General features: G+C 40.6%; 1 protein-coding gene across 1 annotated transcript; it reads right to left on the bottom strand.

Annotated features, from left to right (window-relative positions):
• Positions 1–37: 37 nt before the first annotated feature.
• Positions 38–5,617, bottom strand: LOC147235320 (uncharacterized). The gene is made up of 7 exons (XM_086142744.1): positions 5,462–5,617; positions 5,301–5,356; positions 4,454–4,527; positions 4,323–4,340; positions 4,070–4,213; positions 1,822–1,964; positions 38–292 (listed from the first exon to the last, which is right to left on the bottom strand). The coding sequence occupies exons 3-7, from the start codon at positions 4,518–4,520 to the stop codon at positions 65–67; spliced, it is 600 nt and encodes a 199-aa protein (XP_085998870.1). The 5' UTR covers positions 4,521–4,527; positions 5,301–5,356; positions 5,462–5,617; the 3' UTR covers positions 38–64.
• Between the last annotated feature and the right edge of the window lie 11,289 nt (positions 5,618–16,906).

The raw sequence follows: 16,906 nt of genomic DNA, 5'->3' as shown, positions 1-16,906 counted from the left end.
ACCAATGAAATGAAACCAATGAAAACTTAGGTTGATTGTAATGTTTTATTAAGATTAACTGGAGTTAACGCTGAAGACGTCCTATCATTGCTATCTCACAGGACTCATCCACTTGGTCAATTTTCTGATGCAAGACCAATTTGTCCAGGGAAGGATTGGCACTGTCTTCCTCAAAACCCAGGAATAGCTGCGGGTACAAGGAGGACTCAAATAGGTACTTGTCAGACATGGAAATCCTCGTCAAGAAGAACAACGCTTTGTGGGCGGTCTCATGGATTTGGTTGGGAAGATCCTGCGTGAGAAAAAAAAAAACGTAAGCTGACAAATGAAGGGAAGGGGGGCAGTCGTGAAGTCACCTTCAGTAGTAGGTGCACCTCATACGCTCGAGTCGTTGAAACACCTTAAAAACATTTAGCTCTAAAAGTGATTTATTGTCCATATGGATCATCTTATAGTGCATACTTAATAGAGATTTGGAAGTAGGAAGTGACTTTCATTCTTGAAATAATCATTCTGATTACCATACAATGCAGCGTGTGTTTGTACGTAAAAAACCCAAAGCCACACAATTTCTCTCAGATTCAGCTTTGAAGATGAAGGTTTCCACATGCTCAGCAGAAAATCAACCCCCCCCCCATGCATGCAGCCGTTTATGACGTCATCTGTCGTGGTACGTCTTCCTGCATCTTTTTGCTTAGAATGCAAGTCTCAGGGTTTGTTTTCGCTGATTTCTAACAGAACCAATATTAAAAGATATCCAAGACATCGCCAAAGTGAGTTGGGTCTTTCTTTTTGGCCCCCACCCCCCGTGCCTGCATTTCCTCCCAGAATCCAAACAAACAGTGGGTTAACTGAACACTAAAATGTATTTTAAGTTTGAGTATAACATGTTGAGTTTAGTGTCTCTAGATGCAGTGCTTTGATTGACAGGTGACCAGTCCCGGTTTAACCCCGCCTCTTTCTTGCAAGCAGGGTTTTGAGCTCTGACATTCCAGGATGTAATGTAATGCATTCATTATTATTCTAGTGGCTACTACATGAAGACAGATTAGGTCGCTTGTTGGCTATGGAATATTTTCTCTAAAAACCTGAAAAATTGTAAAAATGCAGAATCCAAACTTGTTTTCATGTAAAAACGCATAAGGGGAATCATGGAACACAAAGCAGGAATAACATGATATTTCAACAGATGGAAAGATGTGAGATTTAGGATGTGAAACTGTTTATAAGCAAAAAGTTCAGATAGTAGAGAACGTTGGATGGAATGGGAAACAGAGACCATCAATGCCTCTGTGAAATATCCAAAATCAAGCGCCTCGGATTGTACAGATTGACGGATGTTAGTTTGGAGAAACTGGTTAATCTTACAACTCCAAATGCCCTTGTTTTAGATCGGAAAGATCTTTTGCATTAAACTGCTTATCTAAAACATTATGCAGTTTAAAAGAGTTGCTGATGTCTAACCTCCAGTGCCATTCATCGGTTTCGAGATGAAGCGCAAAAGTAACAATGATCAGTACCTGGATGAGTTGTGCCGTGATGTCACGTGATCTATGCTGTACACCTCTTCCAGGCTTGGCTTGGTATGTCATAACCATAACATAAACCCCTAGGCTAATAAGTCCCGTTTAAGAGCATGTCAATACGTGGGGAAAAAAACTATGGAAGTGAAGTGAACCCTCAATTCATTGGCAACAGCTCTTGCAGACGTTCGTGCGCACACCATCCAAAGAACAGCTCCCCAAGCAGCTTCTTTTCATGATCTTTGTGTAGAAAGGAAGTCAGACATGGCGCGACGGCGGTAACGCAAAGCCCGCTCACCATGGCCTCGGCATTAACGTCGTGCTCGTTGCTGCAGCAAACCACCATCTTCTTGCCGTTGGATGTGCTGTACATAATGACGGCCCGCCCCTTCCTCGATACGGTGCTGGAGTCATTATAACACTGAATCTTGAACTGCAAGCCTAAAACCAAGTTAAATGATAAATAAATACATGAAAATTAAAAATGACAATGTGTCAACAAAGATTCTCGGCCGTTACAAGTCATGATGAACTACTTGTCAAATCTTATTGTGGCAACTGAACTGAGTTTCTTTCCTTGAGGACATTTGACATGTCATCCCAGAGGCTTCTTACGTTCTAGAATAGAATACAATATGGCTAGTCGTCCCACAGTAGGGGGATTTCATTTAACAGTCCTGACAGACCATGGGAAATTCCCAGTAGCTTCCCACATAGGTACATGTATCAACATACCAATGTTCATATAAGACCTGCTGAGCTGCAAGTGGGGACACAAATCAGTGTTTCACTCTAAATTAAACTTTCCGTAGTGCAGAGCTATATTCTGGAGCAAGTTTATCTCCCTCCCGTCTCTAGGAATGAATCACACGGCCACTAATGAGCATTAGGTCAGGAAATGGTGTCATGGTATACCAATGGCAGATAAAGAACTAAAAAAACTGGCTTGACAAAAATATTCAAAGCTGGACTTCAATATAATGAACGAAGTGAAGCAACTTCCTGAGGGTGTCTGAGAATTTCTCACCATCGCCATTTGTGCAGGCTCAAACATGTTAAGAGGATTCAGGGAGAAGCTGTGACTGATTCAAAAGCAGCGGGGGCTCAAACACTTTGCCTTGACAAATATGGCAGTTGTTTCTCTGTTTACAAATGTATTTTTTACTTAGGATTATGGTTTTGAAACGAGATTTTACATTTTTCGTGGACCCACCACAGAACTATGATCTCTTTCAAAAGGTTCTCTGTTAGTTCACCTGGGCTGAGGCTGAGGCTGAGGCTGAGGCGTGAGTCACTGGGGCCTGGTTCAGGTTGTTGACGTCTCCGGGTGAGCCATAGGGTGCAGATTGGGTCTGCGAGAAGGTGCATATTGATCTGTCTTCTGGCTGTTTTACTCAGCACACCGAAGTATGTAGGTAAATGTTTGTGTCCAAGGCCCCCCTCATCTGTTCATTGATGGACTCTCGAAATTGACAAGAATGGCCTCTTCGGCTCCTCTCTTAAACCCTTAACTTCTGCGCCCGGAAATGCAGACACTGCTGTCTTCGAAGGAGAGGCCCTTGTTCGCAAAGTGCGAGTGGACCGCAGAGTCCTGTCCTGCAGAGGTGTCTCTCCTGTGTTGGGCCATCCTATTGTGCAGGTGCTGTTTTGCCTCACTGATGCAGAGGTTATCACAATCTTCAGCAGTTAACAGCACACACCACATTCCCGATTTTGTACCTGAGGTACACTATCCTTTGTAGGGTTTAAAATATACTCAGATTGGATGTGTGCTGAAGCCCCTTTTTTTGAGACATACCGGGAATGTATGGTACTCTGATGTCCTTGTGCTAATTTCTGTGTTTGCCATGTACCTTGTGCGTTCTTCAGTACTGGAAAAGACCCAATTAGGATAGTCTCAATATATTGTGGCTATCCTAATTGGGCTCCCCTTCCCTGGTGGTGGTCAGGATATTCTCCCTCCCAATGGTGGAGACTTCTGATGATCCCTAGGTCGTGTTCAAGGACGTGCTGATTGGCGTATGTTGGTGGTCCATTAGAACTGAGAAAGTCTCCGGGATGAGAGGTGAAATCTCTTCAAGGAGAAGTATCCCAAATTGCCACAACAAGACCTGACAACAAATTATACTTAAATAACAATTGACTACCCCCAATCTAAAACTTTACCCCCTTAAAGTAACCTAACAGCACCAAGCGTGACAGTGATACAAGGTTTTTGAAATAAATGAGGTCAAGATTGAGCATAGACCATTCTGGAATTCCAAGAGCAGAATGACTCATCAGGGGCCAGAACGGCCCCTTGGAGAAATATAGAACTTCATCTTTAAGTTCAATACATCTGATTTGGTGTATTCTTTTTTTTTCAGAAGCACCTGAGAGTGGATGGAACAAACCTCAAAGTACAAGACATGTTTTAAGATACATGTTGTTTTCTGCTCCTGAGCTGAGCCTCTGTTCACTCAATGACAAGAAATCCAATTGAACAATCTGAAGTCAGTGGGATTTTGGGAAATTTTCGTGGTCATCATACTCTCGCCATTACTCACTCGACTGACAGAGCGCTTGGATGGTCAGGTTCTGTCCTACGAACTGCCCGTCGTCGCTCAGCAACAAGTATTTGTTGTCGCTGCTTCGCAGCAGATATTCATGGCACTTGCTCGACTTTTGGAAGGTGTCGGTCTCGCAGTCACCTTTGGGTGGAAAAACTCATTATAGCCCGGCGACGGTCTCGAAACACAAGCGTAAAAGAAAGGACCTATTGTGAACGAGGGTTCGGTCGTACCGAAATCGGCCCCTTACCTGATTCAAAATCCAGCCCTTTGAAATGAGAGGAAAAAAGGAAAGATCGGCTTGAAGTGAGTGATTTTCAATGACATGTGGATATCAATATACAACAACTGAGCAAAATAGAACTATGGAATCAGTATTACCTTGAAAGTAGAAGGTGCCCTTATGCAAACATGCAAACTGGACAGAAGAGATGTCACTGGTTGCCATCAGGAAACTGGTAGCGAGATAAAACACAATTATCCTTTCATTTTAATTTTTTAAATGTCTATGCTTTGAGGTACCACTCCCCCCCCCCCCCCCCCATTTCCTCCTGGTTTTCAATTGTTCATCATGTATCAACGGCAGATGAACAAAGTACAATGATCAGAAACTACCATTAAAACTAGAAATCTGTACAATTTTAGGATCTATGGGCTGATTTTGATTAGATTTTCCTGATAGCAACAGGTTTATCTCCCGGTTGTGTTCTTTCAATTTTCAAGGCCCACACCCCGACGTGTGCTTGGATTTTCGAGTTTAGTCACAGCTGCAACAATTTTACAGTTTCATTATCTTATTTAATATTTATCTTGATTAATCTCATTTTGTTTTGGTTTTCCGACAACAATAAGTTCATTTCATAGGTTCTATTAAGTTTTTTTTTCCATTGCGCGCATAAAGCCCCCACCCGACATACATGAACACCAACACAAAGGAAACACACACTTTTCGATTATTTCACTCTAAAAATGTAGAAGTGTTAAGTGTAAATGAGTGTGTCCGAGTGAAATCACCGAAAATATATGTTTGTATGTGCGTTTAAGACATGTATTAAATCTTAACAATCTTAACAAACTAACAGCTGATGTAAACGCACTTTTCCATTACAATGCCACCGGAGGATGAGTCATTATGTCGAAATAGAATTATTATTATTCTAAACAATAATAATAAAATCATAATATTATTAAAATACATTTAATTTGAATGAGCTTCCTTTAGTATTACCTCGGTAGGAGTCGAGCAGGTATCCTCTGTCTGCGGGCTGTGCGGGGAGAGGCAAACTTTCCGACAGCCCGGGTGTTTGGGAAAAAATGAAGCGTGAGTAAAGGTTAATATCGATAAACTTATTTAAGAAAGTCAGAGGTATTTTGCTGTATTTTCCTTACAACGCGTCGGTCGACCGGTGGGTGGAGAGACGTGCAAAAAAGTGGGCAGCGAGATCGACGTGCCGCGAGGGAAAATGGGACGTCGGTTTACAGAACCGCGCGCGGGTGAAAGGCGAGCTGTGAGTGGTCAGTTTCCAGCACAAGCGGAAGTGAAATTCGTTCTATCAAGAATATGTTTTCCTATTTCGCGTTTCTCTCTTCCTGGAACTTCGCGACCGAGTGTTTTTCTTTTTTTTTTTTTTTTTTTTTGTATCTGCATTTCATTTAATATTATCTTCTTAGCTTACTTGGAAGTCTGTGAGTTGTTTAATTATTTACTTGCCTATTTTTTTTACATTTTTAGAAATAATATCGCTCGACTATTTACCTTTAACACCGAGATGAAGAATGGCATCGACTGTTTACACTTTAGCTAGTCTCTTTTTCGCCACTAGAGGGCGCACGAATATTGGAGATAAACCTCTTAACTGACGGCTCTCTCTTAAACCCATAAAACGTAATTTATTTATTTTCAAGTCTCCCGTTGGCTGACAGGATTCCAGCAAGCACCAATATTTAAAGTGTTACAGCTTGTATTTGTTGATAAACACTTTAAATCAGTGTTATGAAACTGCATAGGATTATTGTTTTTTTAATTACTGGCATGATGTTCATCAACACAACAGTTAGTATGGAATCCAAAGGGATTTAGAGTTAAATTAATAGAAATACAGAAGTCATTTGCATAAACTAGGTTGTGTCAGGGGTGTAGTTATTAGCAATCTCACTTCAGATCAAGAACAGAATAGAATAGAATAGAATAGAATAGAATAGAATAGAATAGAATAGAAATGCATTACTTCAATTGAAAAGTGGGTTAAGATGGTTCCTGGTTGATTGATTCTGGCTGGGGTAAAGAGGTGTGTCTTATTGTCAGGAGGAATGACCTCTGAGCTCAAGTAACGCTAGTAAAGCCATGTGTCAGTGTGTAAGAGAGAGAGGGTGTGTGGAAGTGGGGTGACGTTTGAAACACAACCTTATCTGAGACGAACTAATGATGCATGTACGCTCGTATCTGGAACCAGAATTTATTGTTTTCAGGACAATGCTGAATCAGTCTAATTTAACTGACAGAATGATGGTTAGAAGTTATTCCGTTTTTAAATAAATCAGATGGACATCCATCCATCCATCCATTGTCTGCCACTTAACATGCACTCTGGGCGGTCGGGGACGCTGGAGCCTATCCCTGTTGTTATCGGGCAAGAGGCCAGTGAATCGCAGGGACGATGTACCTAAACATGATTTTTAAAATAAACATTCAATGCTTATTTACTAGAACTGTATTTAAATGATTGTGACAGGTGTGTAAAGATCAACCTAATACACTCTATATTATTGTCTATACTAAAAGAAATCAGAAATGGGGTCTTCATATCTAAGCTGAGCTTTCAGTGCATGGAAAAGATTGAATGAAACTCTTCTTAAAGAATGTAATCTTGCACAAAAAATTCTATTATCAGATTAGGAAACCGATTTCCTTAAAATTCCAACATTAAATGAGTTTCTAGCGTGGGAGTTTTCACTTGATGGAAGAGTCCATTCATTTATACATTATTTTAAAACAAGTTTCAAATTTTTAACGGTATATGTGGTGTTAGAATACACATCAATAAAATATATATAAATGGCAGCAACAAAGAGTCTAAATAGAAAGGCTGTAAGCCTGAGGATCTTAATTATCTAATAAGAATGTGCAGTTATTTATTCACTTCAGTGATGCTCCTTCTTAAATACATACCTGGTAATGTAAATAAGAGATAACACGCTTTGTGTTGTTGGCTGACCTTTCCGCATGCCAATGAAAGATTAATACTAATTCTCATCTGCTGTTTTCAAACCCAACCCCTCACCCCATTTTTTTGTACAATTTGCATAAAATTTGCATATATCAAAATCAAGAAATAACATTTGATATTGAATTACCTACAATGTAAGAACAGGCTGCATAGAGTGGGAACAGGAAAAGATCAAATTAGCAGCCTTCAGTTTTTGAACATTTGATTTACAGCATTACGTATAGGCTACTATTGATCATTAACTTAATATTATACGGTATCTTAAAACAGTTTGTCTTTTTGCGATAAAGTAGTGTCCTGTCCCCAACACTGACCCAATACGTGGACGATCCTGTCATGTACAAAGTAAGGCCTTATTGTAATTATCTTTACAATACTATCTCTTAGGGGTCATTAAGAGTGTGTTTAACTCTGTCTGACTTCGGTCACAGATGATAAAACCCATAAAGAAAGTCACGAAAATGTCAAACGATTATACCAAAGTATAGGAAACTTGACTCTTGGTTGAACCATAAAGAACATCCCATATTTGCACTGTCATTGAGAGGTCTGCACTGAGGGACAAAAAAAAAGAAATATGATACTTTCAGTTAGACCACGTGGGACACATTCATGTCCGGCTTCCACCGTTCTGGAAACGTTCTCCAGAGGATTCTGTTGTGTCTGTGGAAGTTTTTTATGGTAATGAAATTATGTTGGATAAAATGGCCCGTCTCCAAAGTACCTCCAGTTCAACTTAGGGGTGTTGGACAGGGGTTTTTATTTTACAGTACCAAACCAAAACTCTCAGTTGTCTCATGACACTTGTCTTGTAGTGCAAGGCTGGAAAACACTCTTTAAAATGATTTACAGGAAAGCCAAAACTTCCGTCCATGTGCAAGCGCTTGGAGAGGAAAATCCGTCTTTTTCCGGGCAGAGACCATTTCAACATGGGCGGCCTTGGAGTATATAGAAAGAGTGACAGAATTAGACAAAAGCATAAAATACAAGAGTGTGACTGTGGCAGAGAGGGGGTCTGAAGGTGGGGAAGGGACAGCTACAAATGACCTCTTACTATTAATAATAGCTGATTAATAGCTTTCATAAACATAAAAGTAACAACAATGGTGGACGCCTGGCATCAATACGTCAATCCCCTGAGAACTTGTGAAATGAGAGTCTAGGGAGAAGATACAAGGTTGCCACCGTGCACTGAAAGAGAGACATTAGTGCACACGGGATAGGAAGAGACACGGAACTCACCAAACCCTCTCTTGATGGACCCGTTTGCTAAAACATTTGTTTACACTAGAATTACACGGCAAAGCCCTATCTCTTTGAGGCAACCTCACTCCATTATCCTGGTATATGCCAAAAAATACAAGCTCCTCCATCAGCGTGATGCTCTTAGTCATTTCCGCTTCACATCACACAAAGCTCTGGCCACTCTGCCGTGAAGGCACGCTCCTTAACAGTTTTCCCACAAATGTTTCAGTGTTAATATCAGAAGTGCTGCCGCTGTGTTTTCCAGTGAAGACGCCATTTCCACAGTACTGCACATTTTCCAAAGTAACAAGAAAATGTTAGAAGGTGATTTTTATATGCACTTAGCATAGTCAGCCTGGAAGAAATCGGTAGAACACTCCGGGGCATTGGCTCCTCCTTGTTTTGATGAATAACAGACTTCCTGATGGGTTCACTGCAGCATTGGTAGCACCGAAACGCCTCAGGGCAGTGTGTGTTAAACCCAACGCTCTACACGCCGTTTACCTACAACTGTAACTCCACCTGCACCTCAAACGCCATAATCAATGTTCGCCAAAATTCAGAGTGTTGCTTGACAGGAACGTGGGAATTAAGCCGGTATTTTTGGTTCCAAGGACAGCCACTCTAACCCCTAAGCCTAGCCTCCCCCAGCGAAAATTAAGACAGTGGAGTGGCGATAATGACCTTGTCCTTCAACATCAAAAAACAAATAAATTGTCGTTTTACTTACGGTGCTCTAAGATCCAGGAACAAGACCGGCCAGTCCACATACACGGCGTAGTAGTGCCAAACCACGGTTGACACAGTCCACTGACACCTCCCAGTGGGTCAAGAAGCCAAAACAGAGACTTTTCTTTCTCAGGAAGCTGATAACAGTTAAAATCTCTCCAGAGACGTCGGCTTAGCTTCTCCAGGAGTTCGGTGGAATCCATCATGACAAATGGAATAACAGCTATGGTTTGCCAGATGCACTGCCTGCACCAGAGAGGTGATTGTGGTGCATTTGTGGGTTGAAATGAAGGATGAAGTAACAAGCAGATGGTATTAGTAAATACCTCAAACACTCCTTTTTAACTGCTACCATCAGGCAGATGCCAAAGAACGATAAGGCAAAAACTAGCAGACTCAAAAACAGCTTTTTATCGTTATCTGTACTTTTCAATACACCTCCCATTATAAGGTATGAGGTGTGTTGTACCTACACTTTTAAACAATGAAGGACGATGAAAACAAAAGTTATACATGCGCAGATGGCTCCTGCTACAATTATTTATTTGCTGTTTCGTCTTCCACTTTATCACATAGGCTGCACTGACACTGTATGGCACCACTACATGTTTTATGGTGTTTTTATACCAAAAGACGTCAAATGGAATTTCCTTGTTCATTCATTGCTCCGGCAGCACAACACAAAGGCACGGGCACTCGCCGCAAGCCACCACCAGTGGGTCCGTAAGGGCTGAGTTCATTTTGGGTTGCTTCCGTCTGACAAGAATAGACATGGGTGACTAGATGAGGTCGGAGACGAAAGAACATCCATGACTGTGTAATGGCCTTCCCTTCCTTCCTTTCAGCGTTTATAGCTGCTATTCTTAAACGTTCCATCAGTTAAACAACGCTACTTTCATTTCCTCATGACATATCTTGCAAGGTAAGTTCCCAAAGTTGTAGCCGGGCTTGAATTTCTGAGGAAATGAATTCAAACCAGACATCTGAACTCCGTATTTTTGTTGTCATGCGCCTTTTAAATCCTGAGTTTTATTTCTCAGGCAAGGTGTTTCCTCCTGTCTGTCAAACAGTTCTTCGGGACCTGACAGTGCAGCACTGAATTAAATGCAATGTCAGGTGTTGTACCTGCTATTTGAGGGATGTGTTGTGCAAACACGAGGTACTTGTGTTCAAGTGTGTTTGCGTCCTGCTTTATAAGCCAACCATGCTGGTGTCAGACAGAGAGGCAGTGTGAAGACCCCAGACTTCTGGATGACTTGATCGCCTCGGTCATTTTCCTCGGTCTGAAAATGCACTGAAAAATCAAAAAATAGCATTCAAGCCCCCTTGTTCTTTCTTTAGCCGTGTTTTGACTCGGTATTGAGGGAGATTTTGGATTGATTTTTTCGTGCGTGTAATTAGTATTTATTCAACATAATGTCCCACCTAACAGGATTTTAATAGAATTTGTTGTTGCCTGTAAATCAATGTAACATACTTGAATCGCTGAATTTAAAAAGATTCGAGAAGGGAGCCCTAGGGGACGTTTTCCCCCTTTGTAAATACATATATGGCTGTATTTATAAGCCGACACAAAGTAGTCTTTTACTAACGAAAGACTTTTAACAAGGTGCTTCTGTCTCAAAAACCCCAATCGATCTGGAAACCTGCAGGGGTAACAAGGCTGAAAGCTACTTTGATGGTGCCATGGTGTCAAAACTAATTTTTTTTAGTTTTTTTTTTTATCAGGAAAACATTCTGATCTCTCAGTCACCGATGATAAAAAACCATAAAGCAGGTCACTGACAAGTCATGATGATAATTCGTTGCCAAGAACAAGAAGCATAACAACTACCTGTTCCATATATATGCTTACCTTAAATGCAAAGCCTTTTATTATCTGTTTATTAGCCATGACGGTTTCACGGCCTTCAACAATTCATTGCCCATTTTGCATCCACAGTACGGCCTCATTCCACAGCCACAGGACGGCCGCCATTACGAAACCTCGTCTGTACGCATAGAATTCAATGACCACGTGCTTCTAGGCACCTAAAAGCAAGTCCTAAATGCCCGCTTGTTGCATTTCAGTGAGAAACCAGTGCTCTCCTTTTGTGCAAGTTGAAATACAAAGAAAGAAACTGTCAAACCTCGGTGGAAAGCGCAAAAGAAGAAATTGATCACCGCTGCCCGACATTTTGTTTCCATCGGATTCATTTCCCAGAATGGTTTCATGTCTGAGATGCCGTGGCGTACGACACTTGGATGTTGAACCGCTGGGAGGAGGTATTTCCCATGTTTTGTATGTTGACAGTCACTTTGCGACTGCGTGTGGCGACATCGCCCGAAGCCACGACCAGGAGGAACAGGGGACTGATTGTGGCGGAGAGACTGATGGCATGACTGTGGAGCAATTGTTGTACACAGAACATACAAAAAAAAACAAAATGTTATTAAAAAAAATTTTATTTCTATTAAAAGTAACTCTGAAAACATCAGACAACTGTTTGTAGTTTGATATTTTTAGGGATCATTGGACACAGATACATATCGCATGGAAACTCATAGATATTTTATTGATTTCCTCATTTCCAGGGCTTTTGGTTTCAGACCCGCTCACAATTATTCTCTTTGTGTTTGGTTCAACGCTGCAGCGTGTGTGTGTATGTGTATGTGTGTTGGAATTAAGAAAGACGCTCCTTGTAAGTACAATCGGTAGAAGCTCACAACCCAAAATAAAAAGAGCTTTTTTTTTCTGCTTGTTTGGCATCTGTTCTCTTCTCATATCTCCTTACCGTAGAATCCAGGCCATCGTCTTTTTGGCCGCGATTCAAGACAAGACACGATGGACGGGCAAGATTTTTTTGAGTACTGACTGATTCTTCTCGTCCGTCCCCGTATCTGAGTGACATTAGATCAGACAAATTTAACTTCTCCTTCACACAAAGCAAACATTATTTTCTAATGTGTTGTATATATACTATATATATATTCTGTATGGATGTTCCCCTTTTCTAACCTTCATTGTATATAAAGTTTAATCTATCTATCTATCTGTCTATCTATCTATCTATCTATCTATCTATCTATCTATCTATCTATCTATCTATCTATCTATCTATCTATCTATCTATCTATCTATCTATCTATCTATCTATCTATCTATCTATCTATCTATCTATCTATCTATCTATCTATCTGTCCATTTGGGACCAGCAGGTGAAGAGTGTTTGCAGACACATTGCTGAATAAAAGTGCCTTTTAGAGGGTTTTGCATGACTTGGCGATTTCTCTGTTTTCGCTTCGAGGCAGAAGATATAACTCATCTATGCTTATCGGGGTAGACGATCGCACTCATTTCGCCAATGTGAATTTCCAGTTTTCGGCACATCACGTCTCTGTCAACGACAAGTCTGAATAGCTGAATTATGTCGAGTCCAACCTATGGCCGACAACGGGATCGCTTCGAGGGCTTAAGTTGTTTTTTTCGGAAATTCCAAAACTTCTTTTAGCTGCACCAGAAAGGCTAACGTGCTGTTACTGTGTCGAAATGGTTTCGCTGGCGAGGACACAGCGGCAGACTCCGGTCGTCTCTCTTCATCGCTGTAAACAGTCTCGAAATAAAAATCGTGTGGCGCGGTGGTTAGCGCTTCCAGCCTGACGGCAAGATGGTTCTACATTTGATTCCAAAAGGGGGCCTTTCTGTGCTTTCTGAGACTCTATGTCCTCCCCATGTCTGCGAGGGTTTCCTCCCACGGTCTAAAAACATGCAATTGATTCATTGGAGACCTAAAATTGCCCTTACAGGTGAATAAGAGTGAATGGTTGTCGGTCTCTTCTTGTCCGATGACAGCTGGGATACCATAAGTGGTAAAGAAAATGAATGAATAAAAATGAAATAGAATCATGCATATCTGCAAAATAAATAGAAGCTCTCGTCTAAATCTTCTTCCTCTGGCAACTGCTTTGATTTTCTTGCCTTAAAAAGAGGTGAAGATTTTCTTCACCTCTCATCCGAAAGGTTTCTTCAGTTCGAACGGACCGTGGGGAATTTCCAAATATGACCACCAGGGTTGGGGGCTGGTCTGAGTTGCGCTGGCTTGTGTAAATGGAAGAATTGTTTTTGCAGAATCTCAGGTCGAAGGGAGTCGGTGCGTTGACTTCTGGGGATGTACCCGGATTCCAAATATGAAAAGCTAAAACTCTGAGAATGTGAAACAAAGGAGAGAAACACTCCGGATCAGATGGACTGAGGCTCAGGTGATAGTTACCGGGTTCTGGTTCTGGTGGTGGATCTTTCTGGAGGGTGCTGACAGGCATGATCCGCGTGAGCTAATGCACTGCTCAAAAAAATAAAGGGAACACTTAAAAAACACATCCTAGATCTAAATGAATGAAATATTCTTATGAAATACTTTGCTCTTTACACAGTTGAATGTGCTGACAACAAAATCACACAAAAATGATCAATGGAAATCAAATGTATTCACCCATGGAGGTCTGGATTAGGAATCACACTCAAAATTAAAGTGTAAAAACAAACTCCAGGCTGATCCAACTTTGATGTAATGTCCTTGAAACAAGTCAAAATGAATCTGTGTTGCTTCCTGAGTGGACACTATGATTTCACAGAAGTGTGATTGACTTGGAGTTACATTGTGTTGTCCAAGTGTTCCCTTTATTTTTTTGAGCAGTATATGTCTCGGGTACGGCATTATATTCAGGAGGAAGGTTGTGCAAAAGGCACCCATTTATATAACAAGTCATCGCAACTTAGACCGTCTCCCCCGACCCTGGTGGTTATATTCCAAAACTCCCCGGAGACCATTCAAACTGAAAAATCCTCTTGGATGAGAGTTGAAACGTCTTCAAGGGAAGAAGATCAAGTCCAAAGTTGGAAGTTCAAGGTCAACTTTATTGTCAATTTCACCACGTGTACTAGACTTTTCTCACTTTCCCACGGTGACACGAAATTAACAAAATAATAATAGTAGCGTTCACGTTAACAGTAAAGTGCAAAATAAACAAACAATAAAAATGTCAATGCAGTTTACTGGTACTGAGTTGAAAGGATGACAGAGATTTAACAATATAAAACCTGAAATATATGAATATATGTAATTTGAATTCGATAGAGAGTAGCGGCACACTTAGGACAAAAACCTGTCACGTTAGTAAGACCACACAATAGCAGGAACAGTTGATCCGAGAAGATGATTTTGACAAGAATTAACCATGACCTGGTCGACTGAGAGCCTCCATATATCAAAGTGCAGCAAAAAAAAAGTTTGCAATTCAGATAGTGTACATGTATGTTTTGTGGTTGACCACACATCACGATACTTGCAGAAAGTATCGATTTGAGTAGAAATAATAAAAAGCTAAAAGTAATGCCTGGAAAATTCCCCCAAAAGGGTTGAGAGGTTCCCCTCCTTTACTTTTATCAGCATTGTGAGTCACATTGCTCCAATGGCCTTTTGTCTCCTTCTGCAGTTACAAGAATGTTTGGCCTTTTGCAGATTTAGCAATTTGGATTTTATTTGACCTTTTTTTCTATAGCCAACTAAAATCCATATAGAGTCAACAAGAATCCTGTGACATTCGCTATCTTCACTTTTCAATGTACTAGAAATACCTTGGGTTGAAATTAGTTTGGACATATGTTCATAGTGTGTGTGTGTGTGTGTGTGTGTGTGTGTGTGTGTGTGTGTGTGTGTGTGTGTGTGTATACGCAAGTAATTTTTAAATTGTCATCTGAAATGAACCTCTGTCATAGTACGGTTAATGATCTTACAGCATTCATTCTGTAAGTACAGCCTTACTTGAGTCTGTATTCTGTGGAAATAGGGTACTACTACAAAAGGCTTGTTTTAAAAGCTCAGTCTGGCCTCTCTTAAATATTAATACAAAATTATTGAAATTAGACGAGAGGACTGTTATTCAAAGTATGATTCCTTGTCTGGGATCCATTGAGAATTTAATATGAAATAGTAAAAATCTTGACAAGCTAGCCTAACTCTTGTCTTTTCCAGATTTTTCACACACATTTTCACACACATCTCTTATTGCGCTTGTGACCTGCAAAGCATTTTTATAGAAAGCAGAGAGTGGTGCCGTGAACGGTTAGTTTTATTAATAATGAAAATATGAACAAAAACAACATAACATAACATAACATAACATAACATAACATAACATAACATAACATAACATAACATAACATAACATAACATAACATAACATAACATAACATAACAACAATAAAAACAGGTGATTGTGCATGTGATTTGGCATGAAAGCAGAATTCAGTAAATTGTCTTGTCCTTTCAGGACAAAAGTGGAAATGGGATGGAAAACGTGCAACGTTCAGAAGGCATGAATCGATATGGAGATTTTTGTTTTTATAAACTGTAAATCCAGAGGAATTTCACAACAGGAAAAGCAAACTCTGATGCATCACCTCAAGAACTGTCACGTAAAGCTACTCAGTCATTCATTTCTTATTGCATATCTAGAAACTACTCATTCCGTCATTCAAACATCTGGACAATTTAGATCCTCAATGCATCCAAACCAGGCAACCTCCACTGCACCGCCTACAGCTTGTGGGACAAATTGAGGGGTTCTTTTGCAAACCTTTGTTAAACTCGGCGTAATAGTAGGTTAACCTGGCAAAAGCGGCACCTGAGTATCTGATGCTGCTATCACACAGCATGCGTTCAGAATTTACAGTTCAGGGTCGAGAGGCCAAATGATCGGCGGAGCTACATGTCGCCAGGATGGCCGTTGAATCGCAACACGTCAACGTGAAATCACACGGTTACCCTTCTCCGCCCCCGACCCCCCGCTGCCCTTCATTTTACCGGTACCTCACCTCCAGTTGCATAATGTCCAATATCAATGGAGTTGTTAAAGATAAGACAAAGTTGGGCTGACAAGGCTCCTACTTTGTGGCCATGCTTTGAGCCCATAAATATTTTTTTTTGAAAAAGGAAAAAAAAAACCCAACATAATCCCATTTTGAGTTATACAACCTGCAATACGTCTAATATATTTTATGCACCTCACATGAATATTGTGAGGAAACATCCAGCATCCTTGATGCTTTTTCCACCTGCTTACTATGTGGACTATGTGGAACATGCAAGGTGTACGGTAACTGGCAGTTTTATGGTACTTACTTTGTTTCTGTTGCACATGAATTAAAGGGAAAACCCTCTGAGTTTAAAAGAAAAATCCTCCCAAGTCAGAATCAGAAATAAGTACCATGATGAAAAACAAAGAAACAACAAAAACAGCCGTGTTGTTTTTAAGAATCCCCCCCCTGAGCTACAAACACTAACTTGTGCACAACGTGAGGCTGCATTTTTGCCGTGTCTAAATACAGCCGAAATTAACATGAGGGATAAAGAGCTTCATAAAAACACTGATTCATATTGCCACAGTGATTTTGCCAGCGAACCACAAGTGTGACAAAATGATTATCTCTGTGAATAAGTTACTAATTCCGCTATCTTAACATCTGAAAGCACTTCTGTTTTGCAGGGTCTTACACAATCATCACATCCCATCCGAGCAAACCTGCCTACTTACATACATTTTTTTGAAGGGGGCGTCACGTCTTTGTTGGATATTAAAAGCTCGCCTGGTAGAA

This window comes from Fistularia commersonii, chromosome 3, assembly GCF_037954325.1.
Source record: "Fistularia commersonii isolate RoL2024-O1a breed Wild chromosome 3, RoL_Fcom_v1.0, whole genome shotgun sequence".
Taxonomy (NCBI): domain Eukaryota; kingdom Metazoa; phylum Chordata; class Actinopteri; order Syngnathiformes; family Fistulariidae; genus Fistularia; species Fistularia commersonii.
Note: the sequence above shows the minus strand (reverse complement) of the source record. Positions and strands in the feature narration are given on the sequence as shown.

Coding starts and splice junctions, on each gene's coding strand:
- LOC147235320 (XM_086142744.1), bottom strand. CDS start 4,520: ATGGCAACCAGTGACATCTCTTCTGTCCAGTTTGCATGTTTGCATAAG. Junction 1,965..4,069: donor CCAAGCGCTCTGTCAGTCGA/GTGAGTAATGGC, acceptor ACTTGGTTTTAG/GCTTGCAGTTCAAGATTCAG. Junction 293..1,821: donor ACGTTAATGCCGAGGCCATG/GTGAGCGGGCTT, acceptor TTTCTCACGCAG/GATCTTCCCAACCAAATCCA.